The sequence below is a fragment of the Emys orbicularis genome, assembly GCF_028017835.1.
Source record: "Emys orbicularis isolate rEmyOrb1 chromosome 1 unlocalized genomic scaffold, rEmyOrb1.hap1 SUPER_1_unloc_1, whole genome shotgun sequence".
NCBI lineage: Eukaryota > Metazoa > Chordata > Testudines > Emydidae > Emys > Emys orbicularis.
Genome location: NW_027045122.1, coordinates 111,182 through 135,676, shown reverse-complemented (window position 1 = coordinate 135,676; position 24,495 = coordinate 111,182). Strand labels below are relative to the sequence as shown.

Sequence of the window (24,495 nt, the reverse complement as noted above, 5' to 3'; positions counted from 1 at the left end):
TCAGATGGGACCCTGTGGGAAGTAGAGGATGAGAAACCTGTTTACTTCCAAGAGCTGGGATTTCAAGCTTCATTCATCTGTTAGCTAAAGGTGGATACAAAAAATGGGGTCCTCTTCCTGAGAGAATCTCAGAACCACCAAGGCAAATATTGGGTAGGGTTTCTCCAGGGCATTGCTTCTGCTCCTTGTACGTGGGGTTCCCTCATCTTTCATATCAGCCTCTGCCTAGTATGTGTTTCTGGTAAATTTGATATGCTGGTTAAATCAGTTGTGAGTAGTGTTTCAGCAATTACTTTGATCAATATGTTATAACTAAAATGTTTAACAGAAGAAAAAAATAAGCCTCTTCCAAAATTATGCTTAAAGAGCTGCTGTCTCCTCCTCATTTTAGGTGCTCAGATTCCATGGGATGAGTGCAGCATAAATGGCAAGGTTCATGGGAAAACCTGGAAAAAAAATCCCAAATATTACATTTACAAACAGATATGCAGAAAACTTCTTTAGATAACTGAAAGTGTAAGAAAAAATATTCACTTTCTTTTTAGCCAGTTTCTCCACCCCCCCCCTCCCCATGAAATTCAGTAAAATGGCTATTTGCACATTGAAAGCATGTCCACTGCAAAGCTGCCTTCACTTCAAAATGGATCTTATTCTACGTGATAATATATATATTTATTTAATGTGGAGGTCAGTTTTTAGTGAAAGGAATTCACAAAAAAAGTAAGGGCCCAATTCTGCTACTCTTATTCATGAATAGTACCTTCCTTTGACAAGTAGTCCTGTTGACTTAATTTGACTACTCATAGAAGTAAAGTATTCAGCATGAGACACATGGTGGAATTGGGCCCCGAGTAAATTTTCACATACATAATGATATTTAAGAATTCCTTATTTGAGTATTTTTCCATTTTATTATAAATGTTTCATACACATCTATAGTAGGCTCATTATTTGCATGAACAAACATTGGACTATACATGCTGCTGTGTAAGCAGGTCTGACTACTGAAGTAGCACCTGCTTTATACCAGGGCTGAATCTGGCCTAATCTGCTTTATAAAGATGAACAGTGATCCTTATCAGAAGATACTTACGCATATATCAGAGGATATGTCTGCAACAGCATTTTCTTAAGTTAGCTTTTTTAGGGCCCTGATCCTGCAAATACTTATGAACATTTAATTATATGTATTTGAATAGTTATTTGAAGCCGGTGGGTAAAGTTATGCATTTATATAAGCATCATGGTCCTAGATTTGTAATCTCAAGTCTTGAAACTGTTTGAATTTAATTGTAAAAGACAGCACACATCTGTGGTACTGTACAAATATTAATAAATACTGGAGCATAGCAGTTGATCTGGTTTAATTCAATCTTCATCAGTGTTTCTAAGACTTCCAATATTCTTACTTTCTATTCTATTGTATGTAAAGTAAAGATTATATTATCCTGTTTAACTATAAAATAAACAAGCTTTTGAACTTACACAAAGCTCTTCTTCAGGTCTTCTTTCCCAGACCTGAAGAAGACTTCTGTAAGCCCGAAAGTTCGTGTCTCTCTCCAACAGATGTTGATACAATAAAAGATACTACCTCACCTACTTTGTCTCTCTAATAATTTATTTAAAACATTTTTATTGGAACATGATCTATCATCTAATGGCTTCTTGTAAGGTTGGTGAGGTTCACTTAAAGGGCTACGTAGTACTGTGGAATACATATGTGGGTGGCAGAATTGGATTTTTATTTTTTAGATGGATAATATTGATGTTTACTTTTAAGCATTTGTTTTTATTGATTTTACATTTTCGCAGTTGTGGGAAATCAGTGAGGAGTCAGACAATAATTATTTCCTGAGAGTAGACATTGAGATTCAAAAAGTTAAAGCTTTGTAACCGTTAAAACACAAATTGTGGACATCTTGTCAAGATATACAAAGTAAATATTCTTAAATAAAACTCTAATAAATTCTCAAGCAGCATTTTTCTTATTTTGCCTATCTGTAAATTTTGATTATCATCGATGGAAATAATTTTGTCAGTTTGTGTGTACACGGTAAAATCGACATTTACTAACAAAAATCTAATCCTTCCAAGCCATATATATTTATATATAATATAAAGGGTTTTTTTTTTTAAAAAAAATCGTTATCATGCCACAGACTTATTTTTTTAAACAGACCCTCATTGGATGTACTAGGGTGTTCCGAGTTCAATAGATATGACACAATAGTGCCCTAAGGCTTTGTCCACAATAGATTTTTTTTTTCCTAAAAATTTTCCACTGTTGTAACATCGATGCTGTCCACATGTGATAGCAAACGAGGCTGAATTAAGGCAATCTAGCACCTTGGGCACATTCCACATGGGTATGGAAGTAGGTTTCAGAATTAAGATGAGGGGGGCTATTCAGACCACTTGGAGCTATTGTTTTAGCTCTTTGCAGGCATTAATTACACCAGGTCACATTTTCAAGCTTTTCTTTGCTATCAGGAGGACTAGAAACATTTTTCTAATGTGAAAATGGGGACTGATCTCTTCATGTGACTCTAGGAGACAGGGCCCTGTAATGCCTATTCCTTAATCCAGTCCTGGTACTTGCTGGGAGTGCTACTGTAGTTTGGTGGACAGTATATTAACAATTGCATGGTATATCTGTTCTGAACTGCAGTTTATATTATGTATGAATACTGTGAGTGCAGATGGGGAAAAGATAGCTAAAACTGCTAAATCTTAAAGAAGCACAAAATCTTATTTACAGATATCCTGGGCAAAAAAGCAAGAGTTGAAATACACAACAAACAGTTGTTTCTAGAATAATAGATGTTAGAGGGAAAGAGACTGGCTGTTCCAATACGTTTTTTTCTATCTCTTAGCCCAGGCAGGTTCTAAATTGTGCTTGGTAGTAAATGGGAAGGTTAGAAACTGCACAACAGTTAAGCGTTAACAGTACATAAAGATTTGTCTGAATTAAAGACTGCAAAACAAAATGAAAGCATGATTAATTTAGTAATTGTTATCACCTTTTCTCAATTGCTTCCAGGTAATTTAAAAAAATGAAGATTTTCCCATCATGTCTCTCCACACAGGATCACTAACGAGCTACGTTAGAACACAGGCCTTCAGACAGTTAAGTGCTCAAGAGGTAAAGCAAGATGTTCTTGGTTCCTTTTTTTTATTAACTGGAAATCATCTTATCTTATCGCTTTTCGTTTAATTTAGGTGCAGTAGATGCTTTATCCTTAAACTGCTGTTGGTTTCATGATGAACTTGGACTTTAAGCCCAACACAAATTGAAAACCAAATGTATTATTTATTTTATGAAAAACTAAAATTGGTTGTGACTAGTTAGTTTTGATTACAACTGTGCATTGTATACCTCTGTTAGGTTTGGACATTGACTTCAGATAACTCATTTATGACTTTACAGTAAAATTGTATCTAACTAAAATATTTGTTTGATAATTAAACATATCTAAGAGAGTTTCCCTTTTCAAGCTTTTTCCAAAACCTGAAATATTATCTCATTTAATATGGAGTTGTTTTGAAAGTAATTAAAATCTCTTATCTACGTTCTGAGACTAGTAACTGCTTCTGATAAGATCTAACAGGCAGCATCTTAGAGTAAAAATATATTCAGTGTAAATGTTATAGTTGTAGAATACTTGTGGTAAGGTGTGGTGTTGACTTGTGTGATAATTAGGGCATTAGTGTCCTAAAAGGCAGCACTTCTTTATTGCATAACTGATTAATAATGAGTACTCAAAAATAAGTTTTAATCAAATGAACTGGTTGCTAAATATTTATGTTCCTATAAGAAATGTTGGTCTCGATAGTGCTAGTTTATAGTGTGTGTGTATGTATGTATTAAATATGACAAGTTTGGAAATGTCAGGTTTTTAAAAATGTATCTTGTGAAAAAGGGTCTAAAGCAAATCTGATGTTTAACAGAATATTTTCCTAACCTTTTAGGTTATTGAATTCTAAATGTGTCAAGCATAAAATAATATATGGTTGTCCCCAGTAACTATTCTCCAGCTAAAATGGAAATACTTCAGTTTTGATTTGGATACCTATTCCTTCCCAGATTCCAAAGGAGCTTTGCTCTGATCTTTAAACTAACGGGACTGTTGTCTGCTGTCAAGCTCTTGTGCAGCTTGTTTAGTTTAAAAACAGTACGTATCTAAGCAGCTTCTCCCTTCCAACTATTAGTTTACAAGAATTACAGTTCCTTTTTCTTTTCTTAACACTTTCAGTGTTATGCCAGTGTGTTTAAACATCTTAATTCAACACAAACTAAGGACCTATTCCTGTAAATGGCACATGCTTAATTTTACCACGAGTAGTTACATTGAAATAAATAATATTCATGGCAGTAGAATTAGGATGTGCATAAGTGTCAGCAGCATTGGGGCCTAAGAAAACAGGATTTCTTCCTCTTCCCCTTAGATATTTTGCTCCCCCTCCCCCCCAAGGTATTTTAGTAACTTTGTTTTCTCAAAAATAACTAAAAATAAAATAGTTGTATTGGCCATTACATTTGTGAAGCATATCACTTTTTGTTGCCAGTACTGAACTGTTATGTTGTTGTGACCTAAACAATGGAAATGCAACAATATTACAGTGAGAGATTAGAGCATTTTTGTAATACAGGTTTGACTAAACTCTGTCTTTCTCTGCAGTGCTTAATAAAACATTGTGCAGTGTTCTCCTGAGAGAACTCCATAATCCGATTGTCTTTTTTTATTTGTTTTGGTTTTTTGTCTTAGTTGACCAAGCAAAGCAATAAGGTAACTGTCTCCAAGTCAGTGTATTCATCGAATGCTACAGTGTTTGCTCCAGCAAGGGTTAGCTGTCTTGCTCAGACACCTCAAATTTCAGATCTCTCAGGTATGACTTTTATAATCGATTTTCTAATTTATAGTCTTAATTGTTGATTGCATGGCATGATAGTCAGCCTGTTAATAGAAATGGTAGAGATTTGTATGGTCCTTTAATTACCAAGAGCTAACTGACTGAAATTGAAAATTTATTTGTTGGCTGTTGAGATGAGTCAGTACAAAAGTACCTCCTTCACTCTGCCTCACTTCCTTGCCTTGAGAAGAACTGCCATCCTTTCTGGTCAGAACAGCAATCTGAGTGCTCAAAAGCTAAAATGAATGCTTCTTCCCATTAATAATCTGAATGGTATTTGAAAATAAAGACTTTGCCCTTACTCATGCAAATAATAATAATGTTGTTGACTTCAACAGGCTACTAGCTTGAATACAATTTGCAAGATGAAGCCATTAGTAGGAATATATTAGTTGTAATTTCAAAATTTGAGCTTAAAGTAACACTTCTGATGTTGGCAACATAGGAGCCCAGAGTAAAGATGAAAGTTTATGATGGTGGGTTAGCCAGTCTAGGATTTTAGCCAGTGCTGACCCAGAATAAAACCCAACCATTGGAAACACTCAATTTTGAGGCAACAATCACATTACTTCTACTTGGACAGTCCCTTCCATTGTTCACTTAAGCTTTGCTTTAAATGATGTGGATAGAAAGCTGGAGAAATCAATAGAGAACATTGAAAGCCTCAGAAGGCAAAATAATCTTTGTCATTATTACTTTAGTGCCTAGGAGTCCTACTTATGGGCAGGACTCCATTGTACCAGGCACTGTAAAAACACAGAATGAAAAGACAGTCCTTACCCAAAGAGTTTACAATCTAAGTATAAGACAAGAAACATCTGGGAGTAGAAAGAAACAATGAGACAACATTGGTCAGTGTAATAGGTAGTGGTACCAGTGGCCTAACTGTTTTTTTGTAGGCATCCTGGCTAAGAGTTTTAAGGTGGTAGCTTTGCACATGTTTATGGGGAGCTCCTCCCGAGCATGAGCAGCAGCATGGGGGAAAGCACAAAAGTTCTTGTTTGAAACTTTAACAAGTGGATTATAGAAGCTGATATTACGGGCCGATTGGATGCAGGAATCAATATGGTTGGAAAACCGTCCCCAGAGAATAGTTATCAGTGGTTCACAGTCATGCTGGAGGGGCATAACAAGTGGGGCCCCGCAGGGATCAGTTCTGGGTCTGGTTCTGTTCAATATCTTCATCAGTGATTTAGATAATGGCATAGAGAGTACACTTATAAAGTTTGCAGATGATACCAAGCTGGAAGGGGTTGCAAGTGCTTTGGAGGATAGGATTAAAAATCAAAATGATCTGGACAAACTGGAGAAACGGTCTGAAGTAAATAGGATGAAATTCAATAAGGACAAATGCAAAGTACTCCATTTAGGAAGGAACACTCAGTTGCACACATGCAAAATGGGAAATGACTGCCTAAAAAGGAGTACTGCAGAAAGGGATCTGGGGGTCTTAGTGGATCACAAGGTAAATATGAGTCAACAGTGTAACACTGTTGCAAAAAAAGCTAACATCATTCTGGGACGTATTAGCAGGAGTGTTATAAGCAAGACATGAGAAATAATTCTGTTCTACTCCACGCTGATTAGGGCTCAACTGTAGTATTGTGTCCAATTCTGGGTGTCACATTTCAGGAAAGATGTGGACAAATTGGAGAAAGTCCAGAGAAGAGCAACAAAAATGATTAAAGGTCTATGAAAATTTGACCTACATATGAGGGAACATTGAAAAAATTGTGTTTGTTTAGTTTGGAAAAGAGAAGACTGAGAGGGGACATAACAGTTTTCAAGTACATAAAAGGTTGTTACCAGGAGGGAGAAAAAATGTTCTTCTTAACCTCTAAGGATAGGACAAGAAGCAATGGGCTTAAATTGCAGCAAGGGAGGTTTAGATTGGACATTAGGAAAAACTTCCTAACTGTCAGGGTGGTTAAGCACTGGAATAAATTGTCAAGGGAGGTTGTGGAATCTCCATCATTGGAGATTTTTAAGAGCAGGTTGGACAAACACCTGTCAGGGATGGTCTAGCTAATATTTAGTCCTGCCATGGGTGCAGGGGACTGGACTAGATGACTTCTCGAGGTCCCTTCCAGTTCTATGATTTTATGTCAATAGTAAATGAGAGATGATAGGTAGGAGGAAGTGTAGACCGCAAAGGGCCTTGAAAGTGAAGACAAGCAGTTCATGCCTGCAGGGGAGAAGGAGGTGCCAGTGGAGGGATAATATGGTCAAAGCGACCGTTTAGGAGAATGATCTTTGTGGCAGCATTCTGAATAGATATGAGTGGGGCAAGGTTGCATTTCTCAAGGACAGAGAGAAGAATGTTGCAGTAATTGAGGCGTGAGATGATAAGAGCTGGGATGAAAATTTTAGCTGTTTGCATGGATAGGAAAAACCTTATTTTAAGAGATATTACACAGAAAAAATCTGAACGATTTAGACATAGCCTGGATATGAGGACCTGGAGAGAAGTCCAAGTCACAGATGATAACCAGGCCTAAATGACAGGTGGAATGATGGTGTTGTCCATAGCAATCAAGAAAGTGCGAGAGGATGGTTGGGGGTGGGTGTGAGACGATTAAGAACTCTCTTTTAGCCATGTTGAGCTTCAGCTGACTGTTAGACATCCATGAGGAGATGTCAGAGACAGCCTGAGATTTTAGTTTGGATAGAAGGAGGCAGGTGTGGATTGAGGTTGAGCTGTGAGTCATTAACATCAAGATGATAGTTGCATTCATGTTGGCAGATGAGATGACCCAGAGATAAAGAAGAACAGAAAGGGACTCAGGACAGGACCCTGTGGAACTCCAGTGGAAAGTTGGAAGGGAGGATGAGGCAGATCCTCCAAAGGGCACATTGAATGAGTGATTAGAGAAGTAAAAGGAAAAGATGGAGTCATGGAAGCCAAATGAGGAAAATGTTTCAAGAACAACATGGCTGGCTATCTTGAAGGCTACTGACCAGGAGCGGATTTACCATGAAACAAACCATGCAGTGGCATGGGGCCCCCAAAATGCAGGACAAATATCTGACAACCTGCCCCCGAGTCTCGGCCGGCGACGCAGCAGGGCTCAGGCAGGCAGGCTGCCTGCATGCTGTGCCCGGTGGCCCCACGCCGCCCCTGGAAGCGGCTGGCTGCTGGCACATCTCTGCGCACCCCTGGTGGGGGGCGGAGGCGGCTCCATGCGCTGCCCCCGTCCTGGGCAGAGCACGGAGACGCGCTGCCCCCTTTCCCCCAAGGGGCGCACAGAGACATGCCAGCAGCAGAGCTAAGGCGGCTCCCTGCCTGCTCTGCCTCCCTCCCTCCACGCCGCTTCACTCCCAGAAGCAGCCAGCATGTCCCTGTAGCCCTTGGGGTGTGTGTGTGTGTGTGTGTGTGTCTCCGCGCGCTGTCCCCACCCCGAACGCTGACTACAGAGCAGCCGGGAACTGCGGCCAATGGGAGCTGCGTGGGCGGCGCCTGTGGTTAAGAGCCGGTGCCAGAGGGGTGTGTGTGCCAGTCGCTTTGGGAGCCGTGCCGCCTGAGGTAAGCACTGTCCCTCAGCCCAGAGCCTGCACCCAAACTTCCTCCCAGTGCCTGCCCCTCCTCCTGCACCCCAACCCCCTGCCCCAATGAGGAGGAGGATGAAGAAAAAAAGAATGAAAAAGGTCATGGGGGGGGGGGGGGAGAGAAGAGAGAATCTTATTTTTCTTGGGTGGGCCCCGAAAATGAAGCTGCAGACAGGGTTCCACTAATTCTAAATCCGCCACTGCTACTGACAGGCCAAGGAGAATGAGGATGGAATTAGTTAGTTCTGAGATTTGTCTAAGAAGAGGCCATTAGAGACTTTGAGAGAGGTTTCAGTGGAGTGCAAGGAGCAAAAACCAAATTTGAAAAGATCTTGAGATGGAATTGGGGGAGAAGAGCTCCAGACAGCAGTTGTACAGACAGCAGGTTCAATGAGTATAGAGATGAATGGGGGAAGGGAGATGGGGCAGTAGTTGGAGAGAAAAATGGGGCGAAGGGTGGGAGAGACTAAAGCATGTTTGTATTGTGAGTGGAAAGAACCAGTGAAAGTGAGAGGTTAAGGAGAAGAGTAAGGAAGGAGATGAGTGGGGGTAAGGGCTACCAGAAGATGGGATAGGGTGGGGTTACTCATGGAAGTGGAGAGAGTGGGGGAGGTGAGTAGGCAAAAACCTACGTCTGTTACAGAGGAGAAGGTGGAGAGAGCTGTAGGAGGGGAAAGGGTAAGGCCATGTCATATGTAGTTAATTTTCTCTACATTGGTGAGATCTTGTATGGGGCAAGAAGTAGAGGGAGGAGGAGAAGGTTTGAGGAGTGAGTCAAAGATGACAAAAAGGCAGCTAGGATTGTGGGTGTGGGATTCAATTAAATTGGATAAGTACAGCTGTTTACTTAGGATGATGGCAGAACTGAAGGAGGAGAGAACGAATTTATAGTGGAGGAAGTCAGCCTGGTCATTGGGATTTTCACCCGAGATGCTCCACAGCGCAAAAGCAGGATTGGAGGAAGAGGATGTGTGTGTGGGGGGGGGAGGGGGTGAGCCAGGGCTGGGGGTTGGCAGGCAGAACTTGCGATTGGAAAGACTGGCAAAAGAGTCAAAGGTAGAGGAGAGGCTGTGTTTTGAATGTTTTGTCTTATATGAAGGATGATGTGCATTTGGGGAGGGAGACATGCAAGTGCAACCTATTAAAGTTATCAAACTACTTTCCCCTCTTCCCCCCGGAAAACAAATCAGTAGAACCTCAACGTTCTGAACATCTCGGGAATGGAGGCTGTTCATAACTCTGAAATGTTTGCAACTCTGAACAAAATGCTATGGTTGTTCTTTCAAAAGTTTACAAGTGAACATTGACTTAATACAGTTTTAAAACTTTACTATGCAGAGGAAAAATGCTGCTTTCCCTTTATTTTTTTAGTAGTTTACGTTTAACACAGTACTGTACTGTATTTGCTTTTTGTGTGTGTGTGTGTCTCTCTGCCGCTGCCAGATTGTGTACTTCCGGTTCCAAATGAGGTGGGTGGTTAACTGGTCAGTTCGTAACTCTGGTGTTTGTAACTCTGAGGTTCTACTGTACTGCCCCTTTTATTTGTTTCTGAAAGTCTTTTAGCTTTGAGTCTATGCTGCTTAAGTAACAAATCACTAGCAACGTGATTTCCACAAGCTGTGGGATCAGTTCATTAATGTTTAGCAGTTTTTCAGATGCACCTTAGATTTCTCTTTTTGAGACATGCTTTTACAATATTGAGGCTGCTAGGCTGAGCAAAGTGGCTGGGGTTTTTCTTTGAGTCCCTAAATTAGTGAACTCTCTTATCTAACAAACAATTCCAGCACATACTGGCTCCCAGTTGAGTGGGCCTTAGTGAGATTTGTTGCCAGTTGTTTTTAGTTGAGATTCATTTCCTGACAATGTCCAAGGAGACAACTCCTGGACAAAGGTCTCCCAGACTTGCCACTTTGTTCCGCTTGTGGTTCTTGGCATTCCCTCTGGTCCTAATAAATCACCCTTTGCTCTGGATATGAATCTTGTTGTTTGCACCTATTCTCAGACTTTCACAATCAACTTATCTGCCGTCAATGATACACATGCCCATTTCTTTGTCATGTGAGGTCTGATAACTTATCTTGTAACATCAACCACATGACAAAGCCCTTCATTTCATGACTGATGGTAAGTTTTTCCTAAATTTCTTGATGAAGAAATGTCTGGTTCTACAATTCCATAATTTGAAGTTACTGATTGCAGTGCATACTAGTACATCATATTCATGATGTCAGACCTGCTTTTAAAAATCTTAACCAAATTCTTACCTGTTCTGTTGATCTCCAACTTTGCAGTAATTCACTTAAAATTGTGAAATTGTAGAATATAGAGCTTTTGATTCCTTCCAAGGAACTCTGTGTGTTACAGTTGTTTGTTGAGGGTCCAGACAAAATGCTGCTGCCATTCTGAATAATGGATTCATGGTCATTTTGGCCTTGTCTTGTCTGGGATTGAAAGGTACACATAACTTAGTGTAGGCCGAGCAGTGTATTCTTTAACCTGTGCTAAGCTGGCTGAGCCAGTATTGGGCCCATACTTTCAGTTGGTATCTCCTCTGGATCCAGCAGGAGTATGAGTGAGTGCGAAGGCTGCCTGCAGTGAAAGCGCCATATGCCCTTGCTTTCTGTCCCCACCAGCTAGGGTCTTGTCTGGATCCAGCAGGAGTATCAGTGAGTGGGGAAATGCTTCAAGAATGGTAATTTTTTCTATGAAAGAAAGCAAATCAAAAATGTGAAGGTTCTTGTAAAAGCATTCTGTAGGTATCCATTGCTGCTTTTTTTTTTTAAGTGGCTTCTGTCATATTTTATGCTTCAAAAATAATTCCTTATAAAGATCTCAACTTGGTGCTTGTTTCCATCTATTTGCAGACTCAATAAGAGTCTTTGTAAAAATGACGTTTGCAACTGTAAAGGATATAAATGAAAGTTTAAATTATAAATATGACACCTTTCATTACCCTCTTTGTTTAGTGGGAATCTTTCTTGCCTGCTTGTCTACACTTATAGTGCTGCAGTGGCTGTAGTGGGAGAACTTCTCCCATCAGCATAGGTACTCCACCTCCCCAGGAGACAGTAGCTATGTCGATGGGAGAAGCCCTCCTGTCGACATAGAGCTGTCTGCACTGGGGATTAGATTAATATAACTGCATTGCCAAGGGATGGATATTCCATACCCCTGAGCAACATAGTTATATCGACATAAGTCTGTAGTGTAGACCAAGCCTAAGTCCTGCCGGTGAAGACTCTAGCACTTCTTTTTTGACACAAAGTATATGACTCCTTTGCCTTTTGTAGTAATCTGTATTCCTCTGCCTTGCTAAACTGTTATGTTCCATTCTTGCCTTAATGCAGGAGATAGTGTAAAGACTGGAGCAGTGTGAGTGGGTTTTTGTTGTTTGTTTTTCCCTGTTCAGAATTTCCTGAAGGCTCTTTCTTTTGAGCTCACATGTAGTTTCCAACAATGACACATGGGAACATACTGGGACAACCAACCACAGTTTAAATGTTTACTAAGTATACATGCTTGGCTAGGAATGTCTTACTTTACTATTGATCGATCAACAATAGAAACATTTCCAGGTTGCAGGAGACAAGATCCCTAACCTTCCAGTGGAGGTAGTGTTGGGGGGTTTGTTTGGATTTTTTTCCCCATTGAATGTATTCTCTACTCATGCTGTAACTAGGAACCTTTTTTTGATGACTTCCTAACCTCTTGATCCCTTACTTTTCCTAAACAGATGAGTACTCAAGGCCAGCAGTGATTGGGCATGCAGGAAATTTTAGATCATTCCTGGACAGTACTGCAGCCATCAAAGAAATTCTTGCATCTGTTCTAAATGCATCTGGTATTAAACCATCTTCACTACCAGAGAAAACGGTATTGCAGACAACTGAAGGTCCAGACAGCGATATGGAACACTGGGAGGAGAGTACTGATGGTGATTCTAATGATGACAGTGACCCAGATTATACACATCACAATGTTGCTTCTACACAAATGGACATTAGATTTATGAGGCATAAGGCATCTTGGGATAATACTCCGTGTAGTTCTTCTAAATCTTCACTGGATTCCTCATCATGCCCACTTTATCCTGGCAGAAGCCCCATCACTTCGGCTTTAAATAGCTCATCCCGTTTGGAAGTGTCTCCTCTGAAATGTGATTACTTTACCCAAGTGACTTTAACTGGAGGCACTATCACATCATTGGCGAACTCTGCTATTACGTGTTCAGAAAAAGATCTTAAAAACTCTTCAAGTTCACCAGACCAGCCTTTGGCTTTTAAAGGAATCTCTCCAGATTCAATAGCTAATGAGCTGTCAGCAGCATTTAGAAATTCTGAGACTTCAGAACCCATGCCACTCAGAGATGAGGGCAGCAATGCTTTCCACCCGCGTTCACAGTCAGTGCCCTCTGATCAGCAAGGTAACTTTCATTTAATCACTTCCAAACCTTTTCCTGTTACTACTTTTGTAGTACTAGGGGATAGACCCAAATGAAACTGGTCTCATTGTGGTGATAACTGACCACGCAAACACTGCCACTTAAGACTTGTCTACACTTGAAATGCTACAGTGTAGACCAGAGGTGGGCAAACTCCGGCCCGCGGGACCCTCCTGCCCAGCCCCTGAGCTCCTGCCCCGGGAGGCTAGCCTCCGGCCCCTCCCCTGCTGTTCCCCCTCCCCGCAGCCTCAGCTTGCCCTGCTGCCGGTGCAATGCTCTGGGCAGCGGGGCTGCAAGCTCCTGGGGCAGCGCAGCTGCAGAGCCAGGGCCTGACCCGCTCTGTGCTGCGCAGTGGCGTGGCTGGCTCCAGCCAGGCGGCGCGGCTCTCCAGACATACACCAAAAGCTCTTCATTTGTCATCCACCTCCTTCAAATGATACAAATCTTAACACTGTGCTGTATTTGCAATATACTCATATTTTGTTCCTAAAAAAAAAGCCCACACCATATTTATTCCTAAGAAAGTGCATATAGTAAGTTTGCTTGTTCTGGAGCATCGCCTCCTGGAATTGTTATGATAAAGAACTTCTGTTTTATAGGAATCTATTTTCTCATCAGTTACTCCCCACTGTTCTTTGTGAGCACATAAACAGGATCAGGGAGAAGAGTTTTGCAGGAGCCCCTTGTTCTAAATATAGTGTGAGCAACATTGCTGCTGATAAGCTTCAGTTTTTGTTTGTTTAGTCATATGAATGGTACAGTCCCAAATTGTCATCAATGGAAAATAAAGGTCTCTATTATGAAGGTGCAGGACAAGTAGTGACATTAGGGGAGATGGCATGGTCTAGTCTAGTGGACAGGGCACTGAACTAGGAGTCAGACCTGGGTCTCTTTCTGTCTCTGCCACTGGCCTCCTGTGTGTGTTTGGGCAAGTTGCTTCATGCCCGTTTCCCCTCCCATCGTTTGTCTGTATTGTCCTTTAGATAGTAAGCTGCTATTTGCAGCAAGGACTGTCTCTTCTCATGTGTTTGTACAGTGCCTAGCACAATGGGGCCCAATCTCAGTTAAGACATCTGTCTGCTACTCTAATACAGGTTACTAAAATGGTAACTGATTTGATTTCTACTTAAAGGAGACCTGAAGGTGGAGAGAATGGGGGTTTGTGCTCTCTTCCCCTTCTTTGTGATTAGAAAAAAGGCTTGAAATGTCAGGCTTTTCTCTTCAGAATTTGATTTTTTTCTGTTTTTACCTTAGAAATCTCAGGAATGTCAAATCTTTTGTACCCTGTTTTGCTGAAGGTCTCCGAGGAGCCAGAAACATGGATTGGGCATTCCCTCAAGGCATGCTCCAAAACCCATTGGAGTTAATGAAGACTCCAATTAATTTCAGTGGGCTTTGGATCAGGTCTTCGGTTATTAAATGAAATGGTGGAGGTGCTGAATCTTCACCAAAAATACTTTCAGTTCCATAGTTTGTCAGGCATTTTGGATTAAACAAAAGGTAACAATGTGAGTAAAAGTCATCCCCAGCCCTCAGTGAATTGGGTTTCCTTTCATTGGTATCTGATATCATAATCTTATTAGCTCCTCAGTTATCCAGGAAACATAAGGTTGACAAGGTGTGAATTTCTGGTGTAAGGGTGGGAAAATCAGGCTGCCTTGGTATCATAAATAACTGCTCCCCCAACCCCTGAAAAAACCCCTCAAACACATTTGTTTCTGTTTTTGTTACTCTAAAATCAACATTGCACATGTGACAGACTCTGTGGCTCCACCCTCAAGTACTGTAGTCTCTCTCATCTGTAAATGGCTAATGTCATGTTAATTCAAAACATGTCTTGATCCTGCAGTGAGCTCCTTAATGGGCAGACCCCATTGCAGGATCAGGGACTTGAACAATAATTAGTTATTTGGGACATCTAGTTTCATAAACACTGTGAGCAGTTGATTAATGTGGCCATGACGATTGTGGTTTGCTCCAGTTAGGCGCTTTGTTCACTGAACCAGGCACAATGTATTTGGATCCTGTCTGGACAGCGGCGGCACCAGCGCTCCAAGCGCGTGCCTGGGGTGGCAAACTGCGGGGGGGCGCCCTGCCGGTCCCTGTGAGGGCGGCAGTCAGGGAGCCTTCGGCGGCATGCCTGCAGGAGGTCCGCCGGTCCCGCGGATTCGGCAGCAATTTGGCGGCAGGTACGCCGAAGCCGCGGGACCAGCGACCTCCCGCAGGCAAGCCACCGAAGGCAGCCTGTGTGCCGTGCTTGGGGCGGCAAAAAAGCTAGAGCCGCCCCTGTGTCTGGAATAGACAAGGGAAGAAACAAACTCACCCATGTTTGTAACCAAGTACAGCTAGTCATGCAGGTTTGGATAGTTCAGTCCTGGCCAAGTCTCCAAACTGTTGCCAGGGATTGTTATGCATTAAAGTTGCATGGAACTATCTGTCTTATTGCAAACAATGTAGGCTTTTGGCATGTCTCATGAGTCTGATGATGTTGGCTAGTGTAGTGGTCATCTGGAAAACAAATGCCAGAATGGGTTGAGGGGTGCTAAAGATGAAGTAAACACTCTAAAAATGTCCTTGCCTGTGTTAATACTGAGGGGTGAAAACATTATTTACTGTAGATCCTAATTCCCCCTCCTCCCCCCCATCAGTTAGTCCTCAGAGGTGCTAGGGTCCTACCATTTGAGCCCTGCAAATCCATGGATATCCATATCTGTGGATGTAGATGTGTGTATATATGCGGACCATTTTTGCAGATTGCGGATCGGATGCGAATACAAATTTTGTATCTATGCAGGGCTCTACCTATCAGGCATAGTGGAATAGGTCTTTGTCAAATTATGACTTCTGTTTTTGCAATCTCTTCCATTCTGTGTGCTGACTAGAGTTTTGCATTCTGTGCTGGAAAAACGTTGTCAAGGGCAGTCTGTTGCGCTGCATTCCAGACTGGTGCCCAGCCCAGGAAAGATGCTTGACACCTTGTTGAGTGACTATAATTTAAAAGCCCCCAGATCATCAATTTTGACTGTCTTGCAACTGCACCCAATCCCATGGAATAATGAACTCTCTACTCAGAAGTCTGACTGGGGGAAGGGGCTGGAATGTCTCAGTTTGGGCACCTGGAAAAAAAGCATAGACTGTATTTAAGAAGGGGTGTTTCTCAGTGGAGCAGGGCCGTTCACTACCACTTCCAAGAATATCTGGAGGGAGGGGGAGAGAGAGGGACTCTCTGCCTAGCCTGAATGCTGAGCATACCTTTGATTCTCAGAGGGATGAGATAAGATTGGAGGACTGGTGTGTATCTCTCTCTCTCACACACACACACACACACACACACACACCATTTGTTGTTTTGCAAAGATATGTAATTTTCTAGTGCTTGTTAAAGTAAAGTGACTGTGCTTAAAAAACTTCCTTTGCTGAACCTGTGCTCCTTGCCTTTCTGCCATGTTGTCCCCAAAGGGATTAAACTAAAAGCCAAGAATGACCAGAGAGTAGGTGCAATTCTGAGGGAATGTGTCAGCGACTTAAGGGCTCTGGAGGCTGAGGGACTGGTTCCAAGGTCTGGGGGAGGCAGTCCCACCTCCAAAGGAAGGGCTCAGACATGGGCGGCGGGTGAACCGGGGGGCTTGGGGAAGCTAGCCCTCGGCTGGCCGGTTACTTCTACCTGGGGCCCTGCCCCTCCGCACCCCCCCCTACCCCCCACCGCCCAGAGTCGCCCCGTCACCAGCCCCAGGCTACCTGAGCATCCCCCACCAGGCGGGCAGGCAGCACGAGCACTGGCTCCAGCCGCCCAGAGTCCCTGGCTGCAGGCCGGCTCCCACTAGCCCCAGCCTCCGCCCAGGGCAAGGGCGCCGGAGTACTCCCAAATGTGGGGAGGCCAGGGCCCCCCGCCCCTCCCCCACTGCCTGAGATGGAGGCAAAGGCAGCCCCTTGCCTGTGTCTCAGGCCCCCTGCCCAGTTCAGGTGGAGGGTCTCAGGCTCCCCACAGCTGCCCGCACAGTTCTCCCTGATCCGGCTCTGGACGGGGCCCTCAGAGCCACAGCCCAGCCATGATAAGAGCTGGGCAGGCAGCTGTGGCGGACCCTACACCTGCCCGCAGTGTAGGGGGCACAAGCAGACCCGGCCCGTGTCTCTGCCTCCCAGGTCCCCCACCCAGGGCAGGTGGGGCCTTGGGGGGAAGGGAAGGGGAAGGGGGTGGGGTCTGCCCCAGTGAAAAGTGGATGGGCCAGGCCCCCCCCCCTTTCAAAAAGTGAGAGGGCCCTGGCCTCCTAGCCCCTCTGGTTCCGGCACCCCTGGCCTGGGGCCTCAGCCACAGGGGAAGGAAGAGCCACAGCAGAGCACGGTGGGAAGATGGAGAGTCTAGGGGTGGAGTGTGGGCGGGGCCACGCAGGCAGTTTGGGGTGGCTCCGCCTTCTCCTGCCTTTGATGCCTGCCGCCCATGGGTATCAAAACAAGGCAAGATCTGGGCCTGGGAGCGTGCTAGGAACAGTAACCAGGTTTTCCCGAGACCCAGGTGGCTTAGAAGCACATGCGATTCAGTAGTTAGGTTCCTTCACAACCAGCTGGTGTCCGTCAGAATGTGGACTGGGCCAAGTTTGAGAAAAGATCATTGCAGGATTAGGGACTTTATTTTGTTAAACCTGAGAGATTTTTTGGGGGTGGGGGAGGGAAGCACCTCATTCAGCTCTGGCAAAGAAAATAGATTCATAGATTCCAAAGCCAGAAGGAACCACTGTGATCATCTAGTCTGACCTCCTGTGTGACACAGGCCAAAGAACTTCCCCAAAATAATTCCTAAAGCATCTTTAAAAAAACAAAACAAAAAAAACCCCTCTTGATTTTAAAATTTGCCATTTGCTTTGATTCTTTATACTATGCTTAGAGCTTTAAACTTACTGTGCCATCTCAGAGATCATGCAACTTCCAAAATCCTCAACTTCAGGCCTCTGTTCCTCTCTTCAGTCAGTTAAACCACTGGCTAGTGGCCTAGGGCAGAGAGTGGTATGAGAGAGCTTCTTCCCTCACTGGAACTGTGACTGTGAAATTGCACTGAGGCAGGAGAAAGGGGACAGTAGAAGAGAGCAGGAAGCCGAAAGACCAGAAATTAACTGCTTAATTTTAGAGTGGGAATTATACCAGAGTGTTTTCTGGTTGGCATTCCATTAATTGTCAGCTAGATTCCTACCTGAAAGCAAGATTCATCCCTCTCTCAAATCCACCCCCACTATTTAAATGTTGGTGTGATTCCTGCTGCCCTGTCTCCCATTGCTAAGGAAAAAAACCAGGAAAATGAAAGGCTTGATGTTTAAATCCAGACAAACTGGTTTTTAATGGAATTTGCTTTTTAACTATGAAGCTGTTTCTACTTATCCTGTGAAACTTCCTCTAAGGACCCCTCCAATAATCTCTGATTTAAAAGGGCCACACTAAGGTCCGTCCCCCCCCCGCCCCCCCCACTCCCAGGACTTCAGTACAGTTTAATTTTAAATGCAAATCTCTACCTTTGCTAGGTAACTATTTAAATGAATTGCTTTTCCTGGTCTTTGAGGTGATAGGTGTGTGGCAAGCAAAATGGCTGTTACTTCCCTTTAGCTTTAATTTTTTGCCTAGGCTACTCAAAGTAACCAGTTTCCTAATGTGACTGTCTGAAATGTCCTTTCCCAGACCCCACCAGGGTTAGAGCAGCGATGCACAGTGCCTAGCAAGCAAACTGACAATTTTGTCCAAGTGGGTGAGGTAATTTCTTGTATTTTACCACCTTCTCTCTCTCTCTCTCTTTCACTAACAGAAGTTGGTCCAATAAAAGATATTATCTCACCCACCTTCTCTCTCTAATATCCTGGGAGCCACATGGCTACAACACTGCATACAGTTTTATCTGTCACAGTTTGCAACATGTTGCTGTCAGGCCCCACCTAGCTTCCTCCTACAGACTGTGTGTGCATCCCTGCTGTTATAGCCAGCTGGCACAGTTCTCTCCTTCCACACCTTTACCTGACTAGGCAGGTGGACGTTTATCCTACTTGGTAGCTACAAAGTATGGCTAGCTCTCATACTGCAATGGTGCATACAGTGATCTGTTGCAGATGTAAGTTGAGGCTGCAAAGATGTTAAAATCTGAAAAGGAAGGAAAATTTTTAGATTGTTATAAGTTTAATCAAAAGTTTTGGTGAAACTTGGCTGAGTTAAAACTTGAATGAGAAGGCAGACTTCTAAAGAGGAAAATACTCACTCTTACTTAGTGTGATCCTGTGTTAGGTCTTTTTGTCTTCCCCCGCCTTATCCTAACTAAGTTCCTTCAGCGAGAAATGGAACCCTTTTGTAGTAAGATGGGGAGGACAGGATTACTTTATCTTCAATGTATGCAGTGTTGTTGTAGCCGTGTGAGTTCCAGATAGACAAGGTGGGTGAGTTAATATCTTTATTGGACCAACTTGTGTTGATGAGAGAGACAAGCTTTGGAACTTAAACAGAGCTCTTCTTCAGGTCTGTGTTACAGCTAAATACAAGATCAAACAGTTTAGCATAAGTAGTTAGCACATATTATAGTTAACACATTCTAAAGGACCATTCAAGGTGAAGTGTCCAATTATAGCCAAATAAAAACACTTAACGAATTGAGAAATGTTCAGTGCTAATTAGTTGGAAGGGATGACTTGCATAAACTATTCTTATGTGTTTTCGGGAGTCTCTCTCTGTTCATGATAGTTTATCATTTTAAGCAGAAAGTCTGTGGTGGAGATGGTCTAGTTTGAAAAAGACAGACTGTTTGCTTGTCATCTGGATGTTCTAAATCATTTTATATTGTGGTATACCCAGAATGTGCCAGATGCTGTGTGAGTACATAAGAAGCCAGGCCCTGCCCCAAAGTCTTTTTAACTGAAACAAGTCAATACATGCAAGGTAGGGAAGAGAGAAACAATATACAAGCAAAGTGGTCAAGGTGGTGGTAAGCACAGGTCTTATTATCATATGCTCCTTTAAAATAAATAAATAAATTAAATATATAATATATTTGTTATGACTGTATAAACTATCCCCTTGCCCCTCTATCTTGTCAATATTAGTTGGCTAATTTCTTGTAGTAGTGGTTCTTAAGGATTTGAATATAAAATACGTATTAGAATATGAGCCAACTCATTTTAATGAAGGTGAGGCTTTAATTTCAACAAGAATTAAGACCCATTCCAGCACATCATGTTGATGTGATTGAATGTAGGTACTCAAGAGCTATAGAGAAACAAAAGTATGCTCTGCTCTGTCATAAAAAGGTGCTGAAAGGGATGAGATAGTGCTTTTGTTTTCTATATTAATCAAAATCACCAGTAAGCACTGTAAAAATGAAAACAGCAGCTGCTACGTTGTAAAACGAGAAATGCTGCGTCTCTACGTATGGTGGTCCTACATATGCTATCATGCAGTAGGGATTCAGGAAATATGGAAATATACAGCAAACTTTTCTGAACTTCTTGCATTCATATGAAACCAGCACCCACACTGTCTGCAGCTGGCCCCTGTATGATTAGACCCCCACTGAAACATGTATTGTGCTAGTGTGAGTCTTATCTTCCAGCCAGTGGCTAACAGTTCTGAGCACCATTAACTTTTCATGTGCTTACTGTAATAACACATGAAGTTTTCCAAGGGTAGCATATGGAGTGCCCTGGCTTTGCCATGTGGCTTTTCTTAACTGCTCGGGTCCACACTCCTCTGTTTGTAGTTCAGTGTGGTGGTATTTTATGTGTTTGGTAGTGTACTAAATGAACAGCTTTGGGTTTTGCTTAGAATTCCGAGGCAGGTTTACAATGAAGTTATGTGTTGCAGTGTATTTAAGCTTTGTTTCCCCTAAACTTGACATACTTTCTCCAGGTTGCCTGGATAACTTAAGTACTGTCTGTATTTTCAAAAGACAAAGGCCTCTCAAACTGTCTCTACCTTTGATAATTCTTCCCCCTCCCACATCCGATGACAGTTTTGGAAAACAAGGGCAAGTTTTTCTCTTGGAAAGCACTTAACACATTGTGGCTAGTGCAAAGAAACAAATAACTAATAATAATGCTTATTGTTATGCCTACAGGTGCTACTTCATCTTTAAGCATAGGAGCTATTTCCTTGAACCGTTCCTTGCAGGATATCTTCATGCTTCCTGTAGATGTGGAGAAGGTGAGAGCATCGCTGTCCTGGATCTATTGCACCAATATTCTAGTACAGAATAATCACTGATGAATAATTACACTTGATTGTTTGCTAGTCAGTCTACATAGAACTGATTCCTTCTGATCGGCTTTAGAAAAACAAACTTTAGTGATGCCAAAATTAGTCTTTTACAACTTGCTGTTTTTTCTTTTTTATTCTGTTTTAGGATGAGCATTCTTACAAATGAAAATTCAGCCCAAACTTTTCAATATTGCCCCATCTACACACCCTCCTTTCACTCACTCCAGGGAATGTAATACTTTAAAGATACTCCCTTTTCATTCCAAACATTTTCCAAACAACGTTTTCCCCTTTCCTAAACCTCCATTTTATCTGCATTATTTCATGCTATTCTGTGAAAGTATAGCACAGGATTTGTTTTGTGCTTGTGTTATGTGAAGGAGTAAATAACACTTCCTTATTCACTTTCTCCACACCAGTCAAGATTTTATAGACCTCTATCATATCCCCTCCTAGTCATCTCTTTTCCAAGCTGAAAGGTCCAAGTTTTTTTAATCTCTCCTCATATGGAAGCTGTTCCATACACCGAATCAGTTTGGTTGTCTTTCTCAGTACTTTTTCCCATTCTAATATATCTTTTTAGATGGGGTGACCAGAACTGCATGCAGTATTCAAGGTGCAGGCATGCCATGGATTTATATAGAGACATTATGATATATTCTGTTTTATTATCTAGCCCTTTCCTAATGGTTCCTAACATTCTGATAGCTTTTTTGACTGCTGCTGCATTTTTAGCAGATGTTTTCAGAGAACTATCCACCATGACTCCAAGAGCTCTTTCCTGATTGGTAGCAGCTAATTTAGACCCCATCATTTTGTCATCCTGCCTATCAGTGGCAAAGCAGGGAATAGAACCCAGGTCTCTTGAATTCCAATCCAGTGCTCTGTCCACTAGGCAGCACTGCCCTCTCTATACAAATGATCAGGAGTCTGTCATCTTAGAGGAAAGATCAAAGTGCTCAGTCATTATGAAAGGGAGAGGGGACAATATAACAAATAGTAAAGGGTTCAGACACCAGGGATGGTACAAGGGGTTTAACTAGAAGTAATGGGATAAAACTAAGAGGGGGGAAATAAGATGAATATCAGGAGAAAACGTCCTGACAGTTGACCTCTATTAGACGACGGAGTAGTCTCCCAGGGGAACTGGTAGAAGATTGGACAAAGCACTAATCTATGTATTGAAGGTTACAATCCTGCCCTAGGAGGGAGAGGGAATAGATGACCTAATAGGTCTTCTCCACCTTTCTTCTATGACCCTGAGCTGTTTCCTAAAGGGAAGGAGCTCAGTGTATAAAAGGAAGGTGGCGAAAAAGGGGTGAGAGCAGAGTTCATGTAAATGCAGTCTGATTGCTTATGTAAGTTCCTCAATATGCAAGTACCCACTTGGCAACGCAAAGTCTTGCAGGAAAGTTCTTAACCATTGGACATGGCAGTATTCTGAGATCTGCCAGTGACCAGGTATTAACCCCCATTCAGCATCTATCAAACTTTCTCTGAACCACCTTGCTATCAGTATTTCCCCTCCAGGAAAAAATGACTGTTTAATTCTCTTTCCTTTTTTAATGGTATGTCCTAAATCTTGTTGAAAGGTTTCTGTGGCAAACTGTTAACCAAAGAAGTAGTGATAATCGAACAACATGTAGTTTAAGATACAGTTTCTTCAGGCCCCCATGTGAACTTCTTGAGACGTTATATGAGGGCCTGTACTGTGGAGAAAATGCCATTTTATTGGAATTGTTTAGAAATAAAATCTGTTGTTCACCTCTTTGTCCTAAAGACGGTTAAAAAGTTGAAGAATGTCTACTGAAGTTTTCATTTTTAATTGTTCTTAAGTGATGATAATTTAATAGAGCTTATTACTACAGCTTTCCAGTACACTGTTGTGAAGAATGTTGCAGTTACAACTGGTGCCATTTTTAGAGCAGTAACTCAATTTTTTAGTGGATTATTTGATATCTGCATTCACAAGTTGCAACACTAGATCCTGAGGGTATTTTTAAGCAATGAGCTTTCCTATCAGACCTTGAAGTTGCATGTAAGCAAGCAAGCAAGCAACTGCACCGTGGGAGCCAGGGGATCTGTGTTCCGTCCCCGGCTTTATCAACAATTTCCTGCGTGACCTTTTAAGCTAGTCACGCAAGTTTCCATTTTTCCACCTGTAAAATGGGGTTAATTATACTTTGCAAACATTAAAGAATTAAGTCAGTGAGATAGGCAAGTGCTTTTGCACTTCTGTTATCATCCCTCATCTGAGAATCTCAAAGTAGTATTAAAGCCTGCCACACCTCGCCACTTCAAAATTAATATGCACACTAATGTGTCTATATATACCTCACTCCTTTAATTAAATCCTAGTAAATATGCTACATGGTTTAAAATATGCTTACTAAAATTTATGTTGTAATCTTGGGAATAAGCCCTTAAAAATGCCTAAATATACACACCTGCCAAGAGAGTACTCAATTAAGCATTTTAGGTTTCTTCCTTTTGATTTAAAAGAGGGAAAGAAAATAAATGCAACAAATACGCTTTAAAAAAATTAAGACAGACATAAATTGAGTTTCTTGGATACTGTACCTTTTACCCGCATTGTTTTATTTTAATTTCCTGCAGCTTCTTAAATTAAAGGCCAGGTATGCTTTAAGTATGCATTTCTTGGCTTGTTAATGTTGGGAAGAGAAGCTGACACTAATTACACTAAGAAGTAAATTAGTAATAAACATTCCTCTTTTCTGTGTCCAGGAGAATGCACACTTCTTTGTTGCAGATATGATCATAGCATCTTTGGAAAAAATGAAGTGCAGTATCCTAAGTCAACATGCAGAGCCCTGGAATACAGAGGAAACCAGTGGATCACTAGGCAGCTATCAGACTGATTCAGAAATATCCTCTTATACCAGAGTAAAGACACAATCCGCTTCTTCTGCTTCTTCAGACAGTGGCTATGAAGGCAAGTTATTTAATTTTAACCCATAATGCAGTGCTTCTTGCCTGCCTTTGTGTGATTACCCTACAGAAAGAGTTGGGATGGGTGTTTCTCATAAGTGAATTCCTTGTCCTGTCTAATCTTCACTGACTCCCCAGACAGGCTGTCAAAAATAAAAGGTCGCTTGTCCTATGAGATGTATCCCTGATAAATTTGATTCTCCAAATGATTCCCATGCTTGCCAGTTTTTCTTTAATATTCACATCTGCGTATCTTTTTTATGGTTTGTATCTCTCTTTGGAGTGTGCCCGGGGATATATGTAGTTCTTTGTGCTGGACTGTGATTCACTAGAAATTGTAGTTCATGTTCCTTGTTAGTGAAACTGTCAAGTTAGGATTTAAAAAAAAACACAAAAACCCACCTTCAAGTGCAACGTTTGTAATGTGTGGT

At 42.0% G+C, this 24,495-nt stretch overlaps 1 protein-coding gene across 1 annotated transcript in view; it reads left to right on the top strand.

Moving 5' to 3' along the window:
• Positions 1–3,044: 3,044 nt before the first annotated feature.
• The window catches only part of LOC135894759 (protein associated with UVRAG as autophagy enhancer-like), a 31,544-nt gene continuing 10,093 nt past the window's right edge, over positions 3,045–24,495 (top strand). Inside the window, exons 1-5 of the mRNA XM_065422856.1 lie at positions 3,045–3,142; positions 4,767–4,887; positions 12,191–12,880; positions 20,976–21,061; positions 23,861–24,068. Of these exons, the coding sequence (XP_065278928.1) occupies positions 3,071–3,142; positions 4,767–4,887; positions 12,191–12,880; positions 20,976–21,061; positions 23,861–24,068 (1,177 nt within the window). The 5' untranslated portion in view covers positions 3,045–3,070. The remainder of the gene's footprint in view (positions 3,143–4,766; positions 4,888–12,190; positions 12,881–20,975; positions 21,062–23,860; positions 24,069–24,495) is intronic.